Raw genomic sequence first — 25,371 nt, 5'->3', positions numbered from 1 at the left:
AATTATCCTCTGTTCCCACTCTGACAAATAACATCAAAATTATCTGAACTAGGTACCTAAACCTGATCTGTAACATAAATAGAACATGTTGTAGGGGAAGGTATGTGTCACAGAGACTACCCTCTTCTATGGAACAGGCTTCATATCCATGTGAAACGGAGTTCTTCCCTAATCCAATTCAAGTATAACGTGGACCAGTAGATTGGGAATCAGAAATTTACCCCTTGTCTGGTACTTATGTCTCTAGTAGAAAGAGGCAACCTATAAATGCTTGACCACCCATTCCCAAGCCTACATATACCCCTAAAATAAACCCTGGGGTATCAAACCTTGTCAGATACATTTGGAAGCATGGCAAAGCTAGTGTTGTAGATCAGAGTCATAAGGAGGCTGCGTGTGTTAGCGATAGAGCTGATACCAGTGTGAAGTATGTGCTGTTAGGTGTGAACTGGTTGAGTGGGGCTAAGAGGCTTAACAAACTAAAAATTGTATGTGTAACATTCCTAAAAATTAAGTTGTACTCAAAAATTTTGTATCTAGTGAACTGAATTTCTGACACTACTCAAGTAATATGACAAAAACAAGCAAAAAGTCAACCTCTTAATTTGTTTCCTGACTAATGTAGGAGCGTCCAAGGCCAGAATTTGCTGCCATGGCACCTTTAATGGAACAGAATCCAATCACTGGGATCAAAGAACCATATTTTCCAGAGAAGGATCGTCTGTCCCGCATCATCACTGGGTTCATGGTCATTATAATCATGGTAAGACTGCATGTAAAGACAACTCCATTATATGAAGCAATGAGACAAACATGGCGGTACAGTATACTGCCTAACTTGGTGCTTGTAGTCATTATTACATTAAATTTCACTGCAATTCTGGATAATACATTTGTTCTGGATATTGCACCTTTAAGAGGATGGGATTTAGTCCATATCTGTATTTCTCTCTCTCTCTCTCTCTCTATATATATATATATATATATATATCTATACATATGTGTGTGAATGAAACAAAAAGATGAGCCACTCCAGCTTCAGTATTGGTCGTGGTGAGTCCGAAGTTTGTTGTATTTATATACATATGTGTGTGTGCGTGTGTGTGTGTGTGTATGTGTGTGTGTGTGTGCGTATATCTATATCTATATGTATATATATATATATATATATATATATATATACATACACACACACACACATACACACACTTATTTACATCTGTTAGCTGGAAATGTTGCAAAAGTGTGTAGATAGGTGTTTTTGTCAAGAGATACTTTGCGCATCAATTTACACCTAATGTTGGGGGTGCTATCATTTCAGTTGTTTCAAAGGACTTTTGAACATGTTAACTTGTTAGTTGTTGTTCACACTAAATATTTTTCATTTTTTACCCATGATTACAGAGCTTTAATTTCACATTAGACTTTTGGTCATAAGAAGAGTTGCAAAACCTGTATTATTAAGTAGGCCAGGAAAGTTTTTTTTTTTTTTGTGATATATTGCAATTTAGTCTGCCTGTGTGTGGACAACCAAGCATACAGTATTCTGTAGAACTCATACAGGAATTTTTCATTCAAAACAATATTTGAGCTTAGAGACCACTGCTTGCAGTCTTTGTTTCTCATTTATATTACAAAGTCTCAGACATGGTCTTGTTAATTTACAGTAGGACTGCAGTAACCATGGGCCTGTCAGATATAAAAGTAACTTTATTTCATAGGCAAAGGAAAAGATGAAGATCTTACTGATCAGTGCTAGGAGACTCCACTCCCTACAAAATGTTCTCACCCTGGAGGACATTGATGTCTTTGTAGTTGCTGAGACATGGTTTAAAATATTGGATGTGCAGGGCTATAACACCTTTTACATATTTAGATCAGCTACTGCGCAGGAGGGAAAAAAGATGGTGGTGTCTCAATCTACATCCAGAAGAGTCTCACAAAAAGGCATGATGGACTAGACCTTCTTCATGTCCAAATAACTATCAAGAAGGTCCCATACCATTTATTAGCTAGCTGTAAATGTCTTATGACACAGAAAAACCACAATACCTATCTACAAGAACTAGAAGCACTCCGTATTAAACCCCAATATCATTTTCTTAGGTGATCTAAACTATCCAACTGTAGACTGGGAACCTACACCACCACTAGTGCACAAGAGCTGAGATTCCTGGACTTTGTCAATACAAATACCCTGGAATAGTTAGTCAGAGTACCCTCTAGGGAGAAACACATCTTGGATCTTATCCTTACTAATATGGGAGCATCTTGCACCAGACCTTACAAGGGCTAATCGTAAAGCTGTGTCTTTTGAAATAAAATTGAAACCAGAGATCCCTTCCACCTAAGGTATCTTTAGAAATTTATTTAAGGCAAACTATCTACTCATAAGTGATCCATTGGCAAGCTTCAAATCCCCACCAAACCCTATTAATGCCATTGAGTATGCAGAAAATTACACCACCTCACTATACCAGCATGTAAACAGCTGCAGAGATGCAGCTGTACCATGTAGAAATAAGTACAGGGCAAACCCTAGAAACAAATCCACATGGTAGAACCATAATATCAGCAAGCTTTATAATAAAAGAAAAATAATTTTGACCAATAGTAAGCAGAGTAATTTCCAGCATATTAGAGCCCTTGCCACTGAAATAAATGAACAACTCAGGAGCTTAGTAAAATTGACCACAGCAGGTTTGAGGCTAAATAGCTAGCCAGTCCAAAGACAATCACAAGACATGTTTAGATATGTTCATAATCAGAAAAGCACAATGTAGCAATGCACTGAGCTGATTGTGAATGACGTTACATACACTAACACTGAAGGTATAGTGAACCTACTAGCTGATAAATTTATCTCTAATTTTATTCCTTGCTCCCTTCCATCTGTCCCTCAAGGTATACCTGAAACTGGCTCACTTCCAGCTATCACACAAGACAATGTCGTAAAAGTGCTATCAAAAGCTAAAACTAGAAAATCAATGGATACAGACACTACCTGGATGCATCTTAAATAGCATGAAGCACATTAGCCACACTCCTAATAACACTGTTCAATCTCAGCTGCCATGCAGGTTTTGTACCAAGTGAATGGAGAACAGCTCCAATATTTCCCCTGCATAAGGGAGGGCCATCCACAGACCCAAGCAATTACAGACGCATAAGTCTGATCAGCCTCATATGCAAAGCAATGGAAAGACTTGTCATGGAACAAATCAAATATGACATAGGGAACCTCCAAACTCTGGACCCATCTCAGTTTGAATTCATCAAGAGTAGGTTATTCTTACTCAACCTGGTGGATTTTGTTTGAAAAGGTCGTCAAAGACATGGATTAAGGCAAAATGGTACATACTACATACCTTGAGCTGGGCAAAGTTTTTGACATGATTCCCAACTACGACATATTTTGTTTGTTTGTCTTTTTGGCTTTTTCCGGTTAGGGGTCGTCACAGCAGAACTCTGGTCTGCTAATGATTGGCAGTAGATTTTCATGAATGCCGAGATGCCAGTTCAACGTCCATCCTTCAACGAAGGCACACCCATTTACGCATGTCTTTTGAATGCCCACCCAACCGTGGAGAGGACATGCAGACTCCACACAGAAGGCACTCCCCACACTCTATCCGAGAATCGAACGGGAGAACCTCTTGCTCTGAGGCAACAATGCTACCACTGCACCACTGCAGATAGAAAGGCTAAATAAACCAGAATAAACCTTTATGTCATCTGGTGGATTGCCAATTGGCTCACAGATAGATAGGATGCTGGAAATCAAAGTAGGAGAAGTTATCTTCCACAAAGAGACCAATTACCAGTGAAGTCCCCCAGGGCTCTATACCGTGACCTGTCATGTTTGGCATCTACTTTTCTGAAGTAAAAGCCAATACTAAAGGGCTCTAACTGTCTAAGTTTATAGATGATTGCAATCTAGGAGCAATCGTTGAATCCCCAAATGAGTTAGCCATCCTGCAGGAAGGTTTGTCCCAGATAAATAACTGTTGCCAAAATCAGGGACTGAAACTAAATGACAAAAAAATGCATTACTGTATCCTCTGGGAAGTCATCTACACCAGGGAACTACCACATAGACAATACTCCCCTAACAGATGACCCAGTTGTTTGGGATTTGGGAACTTATATGGACAATGACCTGACTATTGACCATCATGTGTCCATTGTTGAAAGAAAGTCCTTCTATGTTGCATAGCTTATAAACAAAGGAATTGTGTTTAGATCCAGGAATGTCATTGTCCCCCTTTACTCTGCCCTCATTAGGCCAATCATTGATTATAATGTCCCCTTTGGCATGTATCTGTCCACACATATAACAATTGGAACTCTCACAGAGATACCTTACTAAAAGGATACAAGATTTAAACAACATTCCCTACATAGACCGACTCAAAGCCCTGTCACTATACTCGGTATCCTAAGACTGCTAAGAGGTGACCTGTGGCTGGCATACAAGGTATCTTCCAACCCAATACTGATGGATTTACTGCACATCAACAAGTCAAATGACATCAAAAATACTCAGTTTAGGAGTCTAAACCTCTTTTACAACATAAAAAGAATGGTTTAGAGGGATAGATGTATCTCACAGAGGCTACTGCTGCTCTAGAACAAACTCCAGATCCACAAACAAGAAAGCCTATCCCTGTCTGTATTCAACAGCAACTAGGAACTATGGTGGTGAAACAGAAAACTTACCCCATTACTGCCTCCTGTACTACTAATGGGCAGTAGGAGCTATTAAGTGCTTTATCCAATGCACGGGTCCCCTCAAATTATCTATTTTATGATCCCAGTTCTTTTCATTAGGAGGAATATATAATTATCAGCCATGGGATGGATAAGGCCAATCTGTAACTAAATCAAATAGGTTAATTTAAGCACAAATAGGGAAACTGGCTAGGGTTAAAATGGCCCAAAAGGGAAATTTGCCTAATAATTACCTTTGAACATATAGACCTATAAATGTTCTTTCCAGCATGAAAACACAGCTTCAATGAGCTTTGGTCAACCGTACACATTTCGTGAACTGTGTTTATTTCACCATAAAAATCTGTCAAGACTCCTTTATATGTTCTGTCTCACTTAAGCATGCCTAATATACTGCAATAATTCAGGTAAAAACAATTCCTTTGGAATCTGTAAATTCTGTTTTAAAATAAGACATTAATAACATGGTCAGTTAAACTAACAAGTAGTTGGTAGCATGGTCAGTTAAACTAACTAGTAGATAGAAAATGCAAACCTTAATTATTACTAAGCCTTTAAAATGACTAATTCCATAGTAGCACTAGATTTATGAGAGACTGGGATTATTTTGACAGTTATCCAGTAGAATATCCAGCTGCCGAAGAAGGACAGCACAGCCTTGTATAATTCCCAGCAGAAAGGCCACTGATGGTGTGCACAGTACAGTGATAACACTGTTTAGCATATAAATGTAGGGGAAAAGGACAGATAAGAAAGCAGGAAAGGGGAGCACTGAAACCAGAAGTAAATACAGAAGGTAACCATAAAGCATGAATGGCAGAGGAAGAAGGATACTTTTGGGAGCTAAAACCCATTTTGAAAGTGCCATAAAAATGTGGTGAAGGTAGTGAAGAATTTCTGTGGGTGGGATAGAGGGGGAAAAGCATGAAGCAGGGGGTCAATAGACATGCATGGAACACAGACGCAGACAGGGACAAACAGGCAGTATTAGAGCCATAAACAGGGTGGAGCACAGGGGTTGCCTGCCTGAAATGCAGACTATGAGGATATCACAGCTTCATAGATGAATGCTTTTACTGAATTTCCAGTCTCTGCTGAAGCATTTGGTGTATTGTAATTTAACTGTATGAAGCTACATGTTACATTTGTAGTAAGCAATTAATCAATCTAAGAGGACTTTTTTTGAATTGTTGAAGGGATATCATTCTGGGGGTTCTGGGTGATATACTCAGAAGGTGGGGAGGAGGGTAGATGAAACATGCATACAGACAGTGGACAACTGGTGATAGGGAGGGCTGGACAATGAACAAGAAATGGAGAATGACACACAAACAAGAGAATATACCTGGAGGGGGACAGAGTAGACTCTTGACATGGATGGATACCAGGCCAGCACAGAAGACAACAAACTCAAATATCATGCATTTCTGTGGCGAGTGTTATGGGCTACTTGCTCCTTGAAACCAAGTGGTCAGGGCCTGCTGGTCACAAGACTACACCAGTCATGCCAGAAAGCACCTCACATCGAGTAGGTGGGCTTGCAGTTGCTGGCTCACCTTGGCAGTAGCTTCCCACTGAAACTAATATTAGGATATCATACTACTGAAGACTCCTCTGGTTCACCTTCTGAAGAGAAACCTTCACACTTCACTCCCTCAAAAAAACAGTGGTACCTCCAGATCATCTCCAGTAAGGGGTCCCTCCACTGAGAGCAAATCTGGCAGCCATTGTTAACCTAGCAGCAGAGGCAGAAGTTGGTACTGGCCAAGGAGACTGCAGCCTCTCCTCCACTTCCACAGCTGCATCTTCAGAAGCAGGACAATGGAAATACATTTCCTACATACATGCTAAAAATGCAGTTACTGTTGTACAGTGGACTGACACAAAAGGCTTATACTCATCCAGCTACTGAGAGAGGCAGTCCTGCCTTCTGCTGTACCTAACTTTGTTCAGCTGATACTCTTCTGCAACACCAAAATCAAAGCATGCATAACACTATACACAGTGCAAGACAATAGTGGTATCTGAAAAATAAATGCTTAGAGTACATCTCTGGTCACTCTCATATTGGTGGCAGATTTTTTTAAATGCCACCTTACTACCTGGTATTAATGATGTAGTAGCTTTATCTAGTGTTTTAAATCTTAAAAGATTTTATAGATAGCATGCAGTATTATTACTGTATTAAATTGTATATTCAGGAGGATTTATATATATATATATATATATATATATATATATATATATATATATATATATATATATATATGTATTTTTTTATATATGTATTTTTATATATGTATGTTCATGCAGTATATATGTTCTGAATATTTTAGGTTTATGTTTTATGACTTATGATATGGTTATTTCATTTTTAAGACAGTAATTGAATCATTGATTGATTGATACTATAAGTGTATTTAATGAGTGTTTTTACTGTGATTACTTTGTCTGAAGAAGGTTGGAAGTTCTAACCGAAAGCGCTTACCATATTAAAAAAGTTTTGTTGGTGTATTGTCCTGGTACGTCTGGTGTTTTTCTTGATTGTTGGCTGCAGTTTTGGTGTTAAAGTATGGCTGCTGGAAGCACCCAGGATGATATCTCCTATATTCCTCAGAGGGAATTTGAAGTTCTGCAACAGTCGGTTCAGAACTTGACTACATTAGTCCAGCAATTGTTTCACAATTTCCAGGGTGTCAATGGATCTTACACTCACCATGGACATTCTCAAAGTGAAGTATTTTTTGACAGTATTCCCCCTGGTCAAGGTCATTTAAATCAACAAGAATCTGAAACGGTCTTGGGTGAACAGGATAAAAACAGGGATGCAAGTGTGGACTTAGAACAATGGTTAAACCAACCAGGTAAATCACTGACTATGAATAATAATGTAGCTTCATCTTTAGATAATGCACTTGACTCATTTCATGACATTGTGTTAAAATATCTTAGACTGGTGCATGAGAACACATATTTTAAAGAATGTGTTAAAAGGAAGCATATACCAAAAGGCTTAAGGTATTGTAAATTTCCAACGGGACTTGCTTGAAAATAATGCATTGCATTGTGAACTATTGTAGCTGTTTGATAAACAGGGCTGCAAATTGCTTGATATATTGATAAAACACAATACCCTACAGATGGCCAACTTAAATCAGCAGAGCAGGTATATGGAGGAGAATATTAATAAGGATTTGTGTTTTAATTCTGTTAAAACACAGTATCTCAGCATTTTCTATAAAGTGGATGACGTCAGCAAGGCCATAATTGAGTGGAAGAACTGGAAGTTAGAAAGGGACTGTTTGGATTACTCAAACGGTAGAGCGTACCCTAAACCACCGGGAACTCAACAACATGTACACAGTGGTGACCCAGGACCCAGTAGAGAACAAAATCAGAGAGGTGATACTACAGGAATGAGCCAGGGGTTCCATGAATACCCTTTAGACCCGGGAAACTTGCGGCGATCAGAAAGGATACGAAACAGAATACAATGCGAGGTACAATTTCAACAGGAAGGGTTCCACTTCGAGGAACCAGCAGCGCCAGATCCAATAAGTGAATAAATATTGGAATTACCTTACCAGTGTATTGTGAATAGTACAGGTGACTTTAACATTTTCAATTATAGTAGTGTTCAGTTTACAACAGTGCACGCTGATTTATTCAGCAAAGGTTTAACATTTGCACCATCGAGAAGAGCTAATGTGACTGAAATTATTACTGAATTAAAACTATTTGTAAGGAAGCTTAATTTAGCCATAATGTTTGATGGGTCTGATAAAATAATTAATAATTCTTTGCACATACCAAGTGTATTTAACCCTGAGTTGCACCCTACTTTAAAAGTTTTTGACCGTGTTTGTGAAATGGATATAAGTCACCTTCTTAAAAGCCGAGGTGATAATAATATGAATGTGAATCTTACTTTTGCCCAGAGAAAATTAATGCAAGAACTGAAGGAAAGAAGTGACATTAGATTAATGCAACCGGACAAAGGTGGTGGCCTTATTGTTATGGATTGTGTTGATTACCATCAAAAAATGTTAAACCTGTTAAATGATGAAAGTTATGTGGAAGCATCTCTTAATGAAGTAAACATTTCCTACAGTAGAACTGATTATTGGTTAAAGGATTTACTGTTTCAGGTGCAGATTAATGAACAAGATGAGTTTATGTAAATTAACACACCCAAAGATGCTATTATATTTGGTGTCTGCAAAATACACAAGGACCTTGAAAATCCACCTTTACGCCCAATTGTGGATGGGGGGACAATCAAAAACATATTATATAGCAAAATATATTGATGGTCAATTAAAAAATAGGATAGCAACATTGGATTATTTAAATAAGGATTCATGGGAATTTTTTTAACTAAATGTAGTCAATTAAATACTTGTTCATTAGATGAACTGATATCTGTTACAGCAGATGTGAAGGATTTATATACGTGTATCCCACATGAATTAGGTCTAGAGTGGTTTAGTGAATTTTAGCCATGTGGTGGGTATTCGTCCGAACATTGTATATAAAAGAGACAAAAACTTGAAGGATTGGTGTAATTCTTTCACAAAAAATGAAAAATGGCAATCTGGGGATATGAAAAAATGTGGTATGTGCAATCAGTGTAGATATATTTTAGAATGCGACAATGTTTTATTGGGTAGAAAAAAATGTTTCCATAAAAGGCCGGTTCAACTGTAATACTAGAGGGGTAGTTTACTCTGCTAAATGCTTGGATTGCACAGCTTATTATATTGGTAAGACGGAATGAAAATGAAGGCAGCGTATATATGAACATTATTACGATACTGGAAAGGTTAAGTGTACCAATGCCCTGTCTAGACATATACAGGAAAATGACGGCCACAAATTTGGATTTGTTATTTTAGAACAGGTAAAAAAAATGGTCCAAGGGGTGGCCCTTGGAAAACACTATTAGAAAATAGAGAATACTGGTGGCAGATTTATTTAAATGCCACCTTAGTACCTGGTATTAATGCTGTAGTAGCTTTATCTAGTGTTTTAAATCTTAAAAGATTTTATAGATAGAATGTAGTATTATTACTCTATTAAATTATATATTCAGGGGGATTTATATATATGTATTTTTTATATATGTATTTTTTATATATGAATATTCATGCAGTATATATGTTCTGAATGCTTTAGGTTTATGTTTTATGACATGATATGGTTATTTCAGATTTAAGACAGTAATTAAATCATTGATTGATTGATACTATAGGTACATTTAATGGGTGTTTTTACTGTGATTACTTTGTCTGAAGAAGGTTGGAAGGTCTAACCGAAAGCGCTTACCATATTAAAAATGTTTTGTTGGTCTATTGTCCTAGTACTTCTGGTGTTTTTCTTTATTGTTGGCTGCATTTTTGGTGTCACTCTCCTGAACCTATGCCTTTCATTGTTAGACCAAATTTGGGTGGTGCCACCTCAGGTTATCAAATGATGGCACTGCTCCCTAGTATGTGTGCTGTCAGTGACATCCCTCAAGATTGAGCCCAGCTTGTACCAGGCATCCACCAACTTCAATAGGTCATAATGTTGACCTTTTAAATACTCCTCAAACTATCTATGCATGATGAACAGGAACATCCTCCCCCACCCCCAATATACTATGCAAGAGCTCTACTTTTCTTACTTGCAACAGCAACCATGGTCACTCATTAGCGACACTCAGGGAGCACATAGTAGACCCCTGGCCATAGTCATACATCTGTGAATGGCATATCTTGCAAGGTTACATGCATATACATGCTATATGCACAAACCTACACATCACATTTCTTGCTCTTCTTGATGTGTATAGCTTGTGATGGCATTTATGGGTAATACAATGCATACAGGCACCACTTCACAGACACTGACGTTAGCTGTCTTTTTTATCAAAACTGCAAACTGCCCCTTGTTACTGTAATATAACTTACAGGTACTATTTCACACAACACTGCTTACATACTTATAACTAGCACATATATGAATTTGAATAACACTTCTGCAGATGTGGAATTTCACAGAGAAAAGGAAGGAAATCTGCCTGGTAAAGTACCTCTGCAAGAAGAACAAATCCTTGGGAGAATGAGACATTTGTTGTGTTGTATGTGTAACTGAGATACCACGATGCTAGCAGAACACAATACCGGCTGCCTTTCAGGGGGATCATGCAAACCATACCTCTCAACATCCTAACACAAGAAATCTGGACAAAGCCTTAAATAATGGGTGGGGGCAAAGACTCAAAATTAGGCACACATTTTAAATATTGCTTTTATAAACTTAGAATGTTGTTATAATAGGTTTTGTATTAGTTTGCATTTTCTGAAGGACATAAAGTCTGAAACTCAAATGTATGTCATTATTTAGTGATTTCAGTCCTCTGTAGTTTACCAGGAAAACTCAAATTTTAAGAGGAGCACACCAAAAATATAAGGCAAAAATCTGGACATTTTGTGGAAACAGACAGTTGAGAGGTATGATGCAAACAACTGTGGGGATTACTTGCCATAAGTGTTTCGGGGTTCAGGACCATGTGTAGAGTCATGGGTACGGTACCTAAGGGGGTTGAGGCTGTTCATAGCACTAACTGCAGCTGTGCATTAAGAGGAGAGGCCATGTTCATACTCATGTGCATCCCAAAGCAGGCACACCTACTGATTGATAGGTTTTGACCTCAGTTGTGCAGGTACTGTCATTGCCACCCAAGGAAAATAATGCATTGAAAAGTTCAATAACCAGGATGATGAAGGGCTACAATAGGCCCTTCTTACATATAGCATGTGTCTTCTGGGCAAAGAAGATACATTGAAGCAGTTCTGGGACCAGATTTGGCAGGAACTGGTGCAGGATGTGAATACTGTTGACAACCATCTCTATAAATGGTTGCTAATACAACACTACATTCAAAGGAAAAGGCACAGGACAATACAACAGGCAGCTCTACCACAGGGATTGACCACCAACACAGATGCATTTCACTGAGGTCAAAGAGTTTCTGGTGTAACTTAACAGGTAGGGAATGCAGCCTCTCACGCCAGGCTGGCACTTGACTGTAGTAGCCTTGCTGGTAGCAAGCACTCCGACATCTCTAGCTGAAGCATAAGGTTAGCAATGTCTATTACAATACCTGTAGTACATGGTACAACATGATCAAAGTGAGGGATAGACCAAGCCCCACCTACATATTTATCTTTCCAAGCTACTCTAGTCAGCAAATGCAAGTACAACAATCTGCATGACAAATTACATCTGTCAATGTATTCTATAGTGGTATTCTTATTTGCAGCAATATGCATGCAACAAGAGGTTATGGAGGCATATCTGTGGTCTGACAATGGTGTCATGTATGCTCATTCTTTCACAGGTTCCACAGGTAGAGGATACAGCACAACAGAACAACAGAGAGATGGTATCAGCAAGACATCTGTGGCTAATTATAACTGCAGCATGTAAATGGCACAGTCCATGACATAATGGCAATGACTTGAATATTACAGGTAGAGAAATCAACCACATTTACCATTACAGAGGCACCTATCAAAGTGCAGGCAGAGCACATGGCCTCACCAGTGCATGACAGACATTGTATACCTGAGAATCTCATGCAATCTCCGCCTGTGTTCTCAGCCCACTCAGCATCTAACATACATACTGCCTCTGAAGTGATCAACCTTCCCAGACCAAGACTTTAATTGATATGTCTACAGCACTCAGAATTAACTGGTAGATGTGCAGTTCAGTGAACCAGGCACAGACAGCTACTATCTATAGCACTGTGAAGATGTTCAGTGTGCTTTGTGGCTTGTAAAAGGATGTGTACCAACTGCGCAGTGATCCTGAGTGCAAGGGCAGGGAACACACAGACTTTCCTAATGAGGTTGTTGGTGGCAAATGTTGCTTCCACTGGCATTCATGAGACACACTGCCAGTATCATCCTATCTGCCTTTGTAGGCCATGTAGTCAATGGCCATGAAAAAGGTCCAGATACAAGGTGATCAATCACAAGCTTTCCCAATTCAGAGTACAGAGAACATTGGTGAGTTGGAAACAGTACTGGCTGTGGACAGAAACCTGATATCCCTGTTTGTGGGTATCATCCATTGCATAGGTTGTGCCATTACTCTGGCTCAACACCTTGGAAGCCTCATTAGAATGCATTATATCTTCGAATAATGTTACCTCCTTCCTGGTCACCTGCAGAAACACAACTTTCCTTCTCTAGTCATGGACATCATCCAGGTCATTGGTGATACTGTTTCTCAGGTTCAACAGATGGGACACCCTCTCAGTGTACATTCATACAGTCCCATACTTCTGCCTCATCCATGCCTTGTATCAGATGAAGCCACAAAACCTCAAGCCTGCATAGTGAACACTTATAATTGTCATGTCATGGCAGAATGGCCCCCACCACTAGAGAAAATAATCCATGTGACTCTCCATGACCTACCAACGTACATAGCCAAATTGTTTACCTTCTGTAATCCTACCCTATATTACAGTGTTCAAGTCACCTGTCAATGTGTCCCTCCCACCTGTGCAAATCATTGTATGACTTTACTTTGCCCACCCCTTAACATTTGTAGGCATGATGATATCTGATTCACAGCATGGCTAATCCATTCACTGACCTGCATATCAAACTCAAAGTCAAAGTCAAAGTAAACGTTATTGTAATTTAGAAGTGCACATGTGTAGCCTAAACAAAATTTTGTGCATCAGTTCAGTTCTTGAGATTACAAAGGAAAGTAAAACAACACATACAAGTGAAGAAATAAACATAACTAACAAATACAATACGACTCACAATACGTGTAAGAAAAGAGCAGAGACATTTACCAACACTCAAATATGAAAGGAATACCCTCCCTCAGTTAAATTAACTACCCCATTTAAAGTATTACAAAAACACTACAGATTGCACAAAGCCTAAGTAATTTGTCTAATATTGCACTTGAGTGGGTTAAATAATACTGACTATGGATATAGTAAATAATATTGCACTTACTTTGATTTTATATAAGTTTATGTTGCACAAATAAAAACTGACTTATGGTGACTATGCTACTGCATGCATCATTTTGTTCCATGCTGCCTGTATGATGGCCCATAGCTGTGGCTCAGACTCCACGACTTTGCCAGGTGAACAATACATTCCATCTGCCTCCACCTTTCTGTGGTGCTACTTCATATTCCTCCACTGACCCTCCATAGTGCTGCTATGACTTGTATGGAAGGTCCTTCCATGATGTTCACCCGCTTCTCCATTTGATTGCATAATATCATGTTGGGAAGTATGGCACACACAACCAGTATCTTGCTGTATATGTCTGAACTGCATTGAAATACTCCTTGCCAGGTGTACAGATGTCATATTTGTCCCACCAATAGACTGAATACCTGGTCCAATATTTTCACATTTCTGCATTAACTATACTACAAGCCATGTCTTGCATGGTCTAAGGGTTGTGTATAGGGTCATCAGCTAGGGTTCTAGGGCATATCTGAATTGCTATATAATATGCAATAAACAACATATCATATGTGGCTTACTCCCTGCACGCATGCTTTCTGTGGATGTTTATAGGCCTGTCTGTCTGGTATATGTGTGCACCTACAAACTAGAGGAATCTGCAAGAAGTCCCGTCATAAACTGTGCCAAATGTGTTAATCGTGAGAACTGATCAGGTTTCATACACACACACACACACACACACACACACACACACACACACACACACACACACATAAACTTTGTACATAAAGTCTTGTGCATTAAAGACCACCTGGCAGGTTAGGGATGGAAGCTGTTCCTGTTAATGTATTACAGGTCTTCTAGATCTAGTAGAGCCTTGACAGCAACATGTATATAATCTACAGTGCAGTGGACCTCAGAGGTATGGGCAGTGCCATAAAAGGCAGTGCAATGGATCTCAGAAGCATGGGCAGTGTCATAAAAGGCAGTGTAATGGACTTCAGAGATATGGGCAGTGTCATAAAAGGCATGCATGGTGTGTCTTTTCTCCTCTGGTGGCAAGATGAAGCAGATATGTTTCTCCACATGTTGTAGCATAATGCCAAGAAACTGCTTTAGGATTCACAAAGGCTAATGGTCTGTGGTATCCCTAATAAGTTCCCGGTAGATAACTTGAAGATCCCCATATTTAAGATATATAATGTTACACATATATTTCTGATAACAGGAACAGGCATATACACATGCCCATTGATTTAGCTTGTGGACAACAAAGTCTGAGTAGGTTCCTTACAGTATCTCTGTCCAGTCATAAACAGTCTATAGTCTATCTGCACCTCCTCCATTGGTGCAGGAACTGAGTTAGGTGCAGTGTGTATCTCCTCCAAAGGTGCAGGGATGGGGTCAGATGTTGTCTGTATCTCCTCCAATCTTGGATGAACCAGGCCAAAAGCTGTTTGTATCTCCTCCGGTGGTGTAGGACCAGGTCAGGTGCTGTCTGTATCTCCTCTGTCAGAGAAGGAACAAGGTCAGGTGCTGTCTGTATATTCTCCATCAGAACAGGAACAAGGTCAGATGCTGTCTGTATCTCTTTTATCGGAGCAAGAACAAGGTCAGGTGCTGTCTGTATCTCCTCTATCAGAGCAGGAACAAACTGGAGCTGAAGGAGTATGAGTGGATAACTAGGTTACAGGCAGACAAACCACCAGGAATAAATGATGTTGTAACATTGAAACCTGTTCTTAAGTTTTTAGAGCAAACTAAATTGAGATGAAATATGTTGTATTTTTAACTGTGCGTCATGTGACTATTGGGCTGCAGGTCATGTGATGTTGACCCACACTATATAATCATTATGTTTTTAACTGTTGTAATGAATGCACTGAAGAAGGGTTTATACCTGAAAGCTTTGCTGTGTTTTGTTATTTGATATAAAGTGTTTATCTTCCAGCGTCTGTGTATATTTTGACTGTTGCTTTTTATTCAAGTAATTGTTCCTGACCTATCACTGGAGATATTCCTGAGGTTTCGTGCAGCCAGTCCTTCGTTGGTAGTATGGAACCAGCAACTTTGAATTTTTCAATGGAAACTCTAATTACATCGGAGACAAATCTGCTGTTGAACTTTGTTCCTACAGACCATCCTAATCAGGGAGGTAATATATCCAACAGCACTGCATATTCTGTTGAGTTCACAAGAAAACTACAGCTTCTTGACAAGAAACTTACTTCATTCAAATGACTGCAATGGCAGCGTTTCAGTTTTTGTGTTTATCTTGATAGGGGAATAGTGCCCAGAGGCCTTAGAATACTCAAGATATCTTCATATGGGAATACCTATCCCAACCTCCTGAAACGCTGGCAACAATTAAATCTGCAACTAAGCGTGGACTATATGGGTCTAATGAATGATTTTTTTATGGAGATAGAAACAAATCTAAAAAAAGAAATCTGTGATTTAGACAAAGAGCTACGTGATTCACAAGCCTTTGCTAGTAACACCAATAGTTACGAACAGCTGTTCAATAGAATAAATTCCTTTGATAAAAAACTAGAGGAATCGAAAAAGAAAAAACTTTTGCGTGACATCAACGATTTTGCATCTGGTCATATCTTCTCTTGGCCCAAGGTTACAGAGAAGGCCACTAATAATGTGGCAGTTAACTATAAACAAAAGAAAAGCAGAGCTCTAGACTCCCTGGATACTTTTGAACAAACTTCAACAGCCCCGATGCAAAATGAAGCGGCTGTTGTGGCTGAACAGACTGACCAATCAGACTCCTCAATACCGATGACACCTACCAACGTGCTGGGAGCTGACGCAGATACATCCAAACGTGAGAAATATCCTCCAGAAGGAAAGGAAAAAGGATTACAACAACGTGGAAAACTACAGCAAACGACATTAAAACGATTCCAGTTAGCCCAAGCAGAAATGGTACAGGAACGTAGCACCATACAAACTAAAACAACATATAACAGTACTCCTACACCAACTAAAAGGAAGAGTAACAGCCCTTTAGGACTCAGCAAACATGTCCGACGATAAATCAAGGTACTTTGAATCTATCTAGCTTCACGTTGAGTGAAGCACACTACTCGTTGTTACACAAGGGCTTAAACTTTATTCCAACGGCATCTGATGATGTTGTTAATGTTCTAACAGACCTCAAACTGTTCGTTAGAACAGTAACATTAAAAATGTTATTTGGTTGTAAAAATAATGTTGAACTAACATGTAAGCGTCGTAGCACATTTGTACCAAGTAATGTACCTGTGCTAACGGCGTTTCACGATTTGTGTGAACAAGAAATCAGGGCAATATATGCTAATAACAAGAAGTATAACAGTGTAGTAAGGTCTAGAAACTTTAACTTGACTATGGAAGAGCATTTAGCTCTGAAGACACTGGTTTGTAATAATGACATTATAATTAAATCAGCCGATAAGGGCAATGTTACTGTCATAATGGATAAGGGCAAGTACATACATTCCATGGAAACTTTATTAAGTGATGGTAAAGCCTTTAAAATTATTAACCAGAGTGAAGTTAAAAGATGTATTAGTGGAAATAATATGGCTATCTATGAATTACAAGTACAGGAAGACATAGACATAGATTTGTTTAATTTCTTTACAGTACCATGTCCTCTTATACCAAGCTTATATGGAGTCGAAAATACACAAGTCTATCAGTGATCCGCCAATGAGACCTATAGTCTCAGGTGGAGGCTGGATCACTGAACCATTATCTATTTACCTGCAGCAACAGTTGTATCCCTTTATGAAAAATTGCAGTACGGTGTTGAAGGATACCATTGATTTTTTATTGAAGTTAAAGCAACGACAAGAGTCATTAAAAAATGAAGGGATAATATTTGATAATGTTTTATTAGTAACGTTGGATATCACATCATTATTTACAGTAATACCTAATGACTTTGGTATTAATTGTATAAGAGAATTTCTAACTGAGCAAACCCCCTATACATCACGCAAGGTAGAAACTATTTGTACATTACTGGATTTAATCTTAACCAACAACATATTTTTATTTAATCAACAACTATATTTGCAAACATCGGGTGTGGCTATGGGTACTTCCACAGCGAATACCTACGCGAATTTACTACTGTACGTTTGGGAACAGAGATTTATACTAAACAAGGATAATAATTTTGCTGGACATATAGCATTTTACCAGAGATTTGTAGATGATTGTTTTTTACTATGGAAGGGGTCTGAATCTCAGTTGTATTCTTTCTTAGCATATTTGAATCAAAGTACAAATTTTTTAACTTTTAAAATGGATTTTTCCAGAGATAAAATAGTGTTTCTAGATATAATGTTACACAAAACCAATGATTCCTTTGAAACCAGTATATATCAGAAAGAAGTACATTCAGGACGGTACCTAAATTCCGGCAGTATGCATGCTCCCCATGTATTTAAGAGTATAATAAAATCACAGTTGGGCAGAGTAAGCAGACTAAATACAGATGAAGTTATGTTTAATAGTCAGCTTGAATCTACAACGCAGGAACTGCTTTCAAGTGGTTATGACAGCAGGTTAGTCCTGGAATGTAAACATAAAACTATAGCCCAAAGGACTACTACTCTTAAACCTATATACACTGAAGGTGTTACAATGGGTGAAGTGAGACAGCATGATATGAAAGTTAGATTTGTTACCTCCTTTAATTCCAACACATATTTAATACAACAAGTGATACAAAAGAATTGGCTTATATTGATGGCATGTATGGATGTAAGGAAAGTATTAGACGTTAAACCTTATTTTTCTTTTAGGAATATGAGAACACTGAAACAGCAATTGTGCTATAAAGATTTTTTCACTTTAGGTGCGCCTAGTAGCATAAAGACAGGAACATGCAAATGTTATAACTGTACATGTTGTTCTGATATTCAAGATCAAAATAGTCATTCATTCAAACATCCCATCACAAAAAAAGTGTATAACTTTAATGTTAAAGCTACTTGTAATACCACTTCAGTGGTATATATGGCTACCTGCTCTGAGTGTTCATCGTTCTATATAGGTAAAACTATAAGAAAATTAAAAAATAGAATAATTGAACACAAGTCAGAAATTAATAGAAAAATAAGAACTAATTCTTTATATAAGCATATAGAAGAATGTGGAGCCGAACATAGATTTTTATTTCGTGTTATACATATAGTTGAAGTAACACCTAGGGGAGGTGATATAAATAACAAACTGGAGCTGAAGGAGTATGAGTGGATAACTAGGTTACAGGCAGACAAACCACCAGGAATAAATGATGTTGTAATATTGAAACCTGTTCTTAAGTTTTTACAGCAAACTAAATTGAGATGAAATATGTTGTATTTTTAACTGTGCGTCATGTAACTATTGGGCTGCAGGTCATGTGATGTTGACCCACACTATATAATCATTATGTTTTTAACTGTTGTAATGAATGCACTGAAGAAGGGTTTATACCTGAAAGCTTTGCTGTGTTTTGTTATTTGATATAAAGTGTTTATCTTCCAGCATCTGTGTATATTTTGACTGTTGCTTTTTACTCAAGTAATTGTCCATGACTTTACTTTGCCCACCCTTAACATTTGTAGGCATGATGATATCTGATTCACAGCATGGCTAATCCATTCACTGACCTGCATATCAAACTCAAAGTCAAAGTCAAAGTAAACGTTATTGTAATTTAGAAGTGCACATGTGTAGCCTAAACAAAATTTTGTGCATCAGTTCAGTTCTTGAGATTACAAAGGAAAGTAAAACAACACATACAAGTGAAGAAATAAACATAACTAACAAATACAATACGACTCACAATACGTGTAAGAAAAGAGCAGAGACATTTACCAACACTCAAATATGAAAGGAATACCCTCCCTCAGTTAAATTAACTACCCCATTTAAAGTATTACAAAACACTACAGATTGCACAAAGCCTAAGTAATTTGTCTAATATTGCACTTGAGTGGGTTAAATAATACTGACTATGGATATAGTAAATAATATTGCACTTACTTTGATTTTATATAAGTTTATGTTGCACAAATAAAACTGACTTATGGTGACTATGCTACTGCATGCATAATTTTGTTCCATGCTGCCTGTATGATGGCCCATAGCTGTGGCTCAGACTCCACGACTTTGCCAGGTGAACAATACATTCCATCTGCCTCCACCTTTCTGTGGTGCTACTTCATATTCCTCCACTGACCCTCCATAGTGCTGCTATGACTTGTATGGAAGGTCCTTCCATGATGTTCACCCGCTTCTCCATTTGATTGCATAATATCATGTTGGGAAGTATGGCACACACAACCAGTATCTTGCTGTATATGTCTGAACTGCATTGAAATACTCCTTGCCAGGTGTACAGATGTCATATTTGTCCCACCAATAGACTGAATACCTGGTCCAATATTTTCACATTTCTGCATTAACTATACTACAAGCCATGTCTTGCATGGTCTAAGGGTTGTGTATAGGGTCATCAGCTAGGGTTCTAGGGCATATCTGAATTGCTATATAATATACAATAAACAACATATCATATGTGGCTTACTCCCTGCACGCATGCTTTCTGTGGATGTTTATAGGCCTGTCTGTCTGGTATATGTGTGCACCTACAAACTAGATGAATCTGCAAGAAGTCCCGTCATAAACTTCCAGGAAACATTGGTATATGTCAGACATGTGCCAAATGTGTTAATCGTGAGAACTGATCAGGTTTCATACACACACACACACACACACACACACACACACACACACACACACACACACACACACACACACACACACACACATAAACTTTGTACATAAAGTCTTGTGCATTAAAGACCACCTGGCAGGTTAGGGATGGAAGCTGTTCCTGTTAATGTATTACAGGTCTTCTAGATCTAGTAGAGCCTTGACAGCAACATGGATGTAATCTACAGTGCAGTGGACCTCAGTGGTATGGGCAGTGCCATAAAAGGCAGTGCAATGGATCTCAGAGGCATGGGCAGTGTCATAAAAGGCAGTGTAATGGACTTCAGAGATATGGGCAGTGTCATAAAAGGCATGCATGGTGTGTCTTTTCTCCTCTGGTGGCAAGATGAAGCAGATATGTTTCTCCACATGTTGTAGCATAATGCCAAGAAACTGCTTTAGGATTCACAAAGGCTAATGGTCTGTGGTATCCCTAATAAGTTCCCTGTAGATAACTTGAAGATCCCCATATTTAAGATATATAATGTTACACATATATTTCTGATAACAGGAACAGGCATATACACATGCCCATTTATTTAGCTTGTGGACAACAAAGTCTGAGTAGGTTCCTTACAGTATCTCTGTCCAGTCATAAACAGTCTATAGTCTATCTGCACCTCCTCCATTGGTGCAGGAACTGAGTTAGGTGCAGTGTGTATCTCCTCCAAAGGTGCAGGGATGGGGTCAGATGTTGTCTGTATCTCCTCCAATCTTGGATGAACCAGGCCAAAAGCTGTTTGTATCTCCTCCGGTGGTGTAGGACCAGGTCAGGTGCTGTCTGTATCTCCTCTGTCAGAGAAGGAACAAGGTCAGGTGCTGTCTGTATATTCTCCATCAGAACAGGAACAAGGTCAGGTGCTGTCTGTATCTCTTTTATCGGAGCAAGAACAAGGTCAGGTGCTGTCTGTATCTCCTCTATCAGAGCAGGAACAAACTGGAGCTGAAGGAGTATGAGTGGATAACTAGGTTACAGGCAGACAAACCACCAGGAATAAATGATGTTGTAACATTGAAACCTGTTCTTAAGTTTTTAGAGCAAACTAAATTGAGATGAAATATGTTGTATTTTTAACTGTGCGTCATGTGACTATTGGGCTGCAGGTCATGTGATGTTGACCCACACTATATAATCATTATGTTTTTAACTGTTGTAATGAATGCACTGAAGAAGGGTTTATACCTGAAAGCTTTGCTGTGTTTTGTTATTTGATATAAAGTGTTTATCTTCCAGCGTCTGTGTATATTTTGACTGTTGCTTTTTATTCAAGTAATTGTTCCTGACCTATCACTGGAGATATTCCTGAGGTTTCATGCAGCCAGTCCTTCGTTGGTAGTATGGAACCAGCAACTTTGAATTTTTCAATGGAAACTCTAATTACATCGGAGACAAATCCGCTGTTGAACTTTGTTCCTACAGACCATCCTAATCAGGAGGTAATATATCCAACAGCACTGCATATTCTGTTGAGTTCACAAGAAAACTACAGCTTCTTGACAAGAAACTTACTTCATTCAAATGACTGCAATGGCAGCGTTTCAGTTTTTGTGTTTATCTTGATAGGGGAATAGTGCCCAGAGGCCTTAGAATACTCAAGATATCTTCATATGGGAATACCTATCCCAACCTCCTGAAACGCTGGCAACAATTAAATCTGCAACTAAGCCTGGACTATATGGGTCTAATGAATGATTTCTTTATGGAGATAGAAACAAATCTAAAAAAAGAAATCTGTGATTTAGACAAAGAGCTACGTGATTCACAAGCCTTTGCTAGTAACACCAATAGTTACGAACAGCTGTTCAATAGAATAAATTCCTTTGATAAAAAACTAGAGGAATCGAAAAAGAAAAAACTTTTGCGTGACATCAACGATTTTGCATCTGGTCATATCTTCTCTTGGCCCAAGGTTACAGAGAAGGCCACTAATAATGTGGCAGTTAACTATAAACAAAAGAAAAGCAGAGCTCTAGACTCCCTGGATACTTTTGAACAAACTTCAACAGCCCCGATGCAAAATGAAGCGGCTGTTGTGGCTGAACAGACTGACCAATCAGACTCCTCGATACCGATGACACCTACCAACGTGCTGGGAGCTGACGCAGATACATCCAAACGTGAGAAATATCCTCCAGAAGGAAAGGAAAAAGGATTACAACAACGTGGAAAACTACAGCAAACGACATTAAAACGATTCCAGTTAGCCCAAGCAGAAATGGTACAGGAACGTAGCACCATACAAACTAAAACAACATATAACAGTACTCCTACACCAACTAAAAGGAAGAGTAACAGCCCTTTAGGACTCAGCAAACATGTCCGACGATAAATCAAGGTACTTTGAATCTATCTAGCTTCACGTTGAGTGAAGCACACTACTCGTTGTTACACAAGGGCTTAAACTTTATTCCAACGGCATCTGATGATGTTGTTAATGTTCTAACAGACCTCAAACTGTTCGTTAGAACAGTAACATTAAAATGTTATTTGGTTGTAAAAATAATGTTGAACTAACATGTAGCGTCGTAGCACATTTGTACCAAGTAATGTACCTGTGCTAACGGCGTTTCACATTTGTGTGAACAAGAAATCAGGGCAATATATGCTAATAACAAGAAGTATAACAGTGTAGTAAGGTCTAGAAACTTTAACTTGACTATGGAAGAGCATTTAGCTCTGAAGACACTGGTTTGTAATAATGACATTATAATTAAATCAGCCGATAAGGGCAATGTTACTGTCATAATGGATAAGGGCAAGTACATACATTCCATGGAAACTTTATTAAGTGATGGTAAAGCCTTTAAAATTATTAACCAGAGTGAAGTTAAAAGATGTATTAGTGGAAATAATATGGCTATCTATGAATTACAAGTACAGGAAGACATAGACATAGATTTGTTTAATTTCTTTACAGTACCATGTCCTCTTATACCAAGCTTATATGGAGTCCCGAAAATACACAAGTCTATCAGTGATCCGCCAATGAGACCTATAGTCTCAGGTGGAGGCTGGATCACTGAACCATTATCTATTTACCTGCAGCAACAGTTGTATCCCTTTATGAAAAATTGCAGTACGGTGTTGAAGGATACCATTGATTTTTTATTGAAGTTAAAGCAACGACAAGAGTCATTAAAAAATGAAGGGATAATATTTGATAATGTTTTATTAGTAACGTTGGATATCACATCATTATTTACAGTAATACCTAATGACTTTGGTATTAATTGTATAAGAGAATTTCTAACTGAGCAAACCCCCTATACATCACGCAAGGTAGAAACTATTTGTACATTACTGGATTTAATCTTAACCAACAACATATTTTTATTTAATCAACAACTATATTTGCAAACATCGGGTGTGGCTATGGGTACTTCCACAGCGAATACCTACGCAAATTTACTACTGTACGTTTGGGAACAGAGATTTATACTAAACAAGGATAATAATTTTGCTGGACATATAGCATTTTACCAGAGATTTGTAGATGATTGTTTTTTACTTTGGAAGGGTCTGAATCTCAGTTGTATTCTTTTTAGCATATTTGAATGAAAGTACGAATTTTTAACTTTTAAGATGGATTTTTCCAGAGATAAAATAGTGTTTCTAGATATAATGTTACACAAAACCAATGATTCCTTTGAAACCAGTATATATCAGAAAGAAGTACATTCAGGACGGTACCTAAATTCCGGCAGTATGCATGCTCCCCATGTATTTAAGAGTATAATAAAATCACAGTTGGGCAGAGTAAGCAGACTAAATACAGATGAAGTTATGTTTAATAGTCAGCTTGAATCTACAACGCAGGAACTGCTTTCAAGTGGTTATGACAGCAGGTTAGTCCTGGAATGTAAACATAAAACTATAGCCCAAAGGACTACTACTCTTAAACCTATATACACTGAAGGTGTTACAATGGGTGAAGTGAGACAGCATGATATGAAAGTTAGATTTGTTACCTCCTTTAATTCCAACACATATTTAATACAACAAGTGATACAAAAGAATTGGCTTATATTGATGGCATGTATGGATGTAAGGAAAGTATTAGACGTTAAACCTTATTTTTCTTTTAGGAATATGAGAACACTGAAACAGCAATTGTGCTATAAAAATTTTTCACTTTAGGTGCGCCTAGTAGCATAAAGACAGGAACATGCAAATGTTATAACTGTACATGTTGTTCTGATATTCAAGATCAAAATAGTCATTCATTCAAACATCCCATCACAAAAAAAGTGTATAACTTTAATGTTAAAGCTACTTGTAATACCACTTCAGTGGTATATATGGCTACCTGCTCTGAGTGTTCATCGTTCTATATAGGTAAAACTATAAGAAAATTAAAAATAGAATAATTGAACACAAGTCAGAAATTAATAGAAAAATAAGAACTAATTCTTTATATAAGCATATAGAAGAATGTGGAGCCGAACATAGATTTTTATTTCGTGTTATACATATAGTTGAAGTAACACCTAGGAGGTGATATAAATAACAAACTGGAGCTGAAGGAGTATGAGTGGATAACTAGGTTACAGGCAGACAAACCACCAGGAATAAATGATGTTGTAATATTGAAACCTGTTCTTAAGTTTTACAGCAAACTAAATTGAGATGAAATATGTTGTATTTTTAACTGTGCGTCATGTAACTATTGGGCTGCAGGTCATGTGATGTTGACCCACACTATATAATCATTATGTTTTTAACTGTTGTAATGAATGCACTGAAGAAGGGTTTATACCTGAAAGCTTTGCTGTGTTTTGTTATTTGATATAAAGTGTTTATCTTCCAGCATCTGTGTATATTTTGACTGTTGCTTTTACTCAAGTAATTGTCCATGACTTTACTTTGCCCACCCTT

General features: G+C 38.0%; 1 protein-coding gene across 2 annotated transcripts in view; it reads left to right on the top strand.

The window, feature by feature from the left end:
• LOC122793640 (anoctamin-7-like) overlaps positions 1-25,371 on the top strand; it is a 2,355,351-nt gene that overhangs the window by 1,831,419 nt on the left and 498,561 nt on the right. For both annotated transcript variants that reach the window (XM_044061850.1, XM_044061849.1), the window contains exon 12: positions 626-763. In XM_044061850.1, the coding sequence (XP_043917785.1) occupies positions 626-763 (138 nt within the window). The remainder of the gene's footprint in view (positions 1-625; positions 764-25,371) is intronic.

The sequence above is a fragment of the Protopterus annectens genome, chromosome 2.part0, assembly GCF_019279795.1.
Source record: "Protopterus annectens isolate FY-2018-M chromosome 2.part0, PAN1.0, whole genome shotgun sequence".
Classification (NCBI taxonomy): domain Eukaryota; kingdom Metazoa; phylum Chordata; order Ceratodontiformes; family Protopteridae; genus Protopterus; species Protopterus annectens.
The sequence above is the reverse complement of the archived record's forward strand: the minus strand, read 5'-3'. Positions and strand labels throughout refer to the sequence as shown.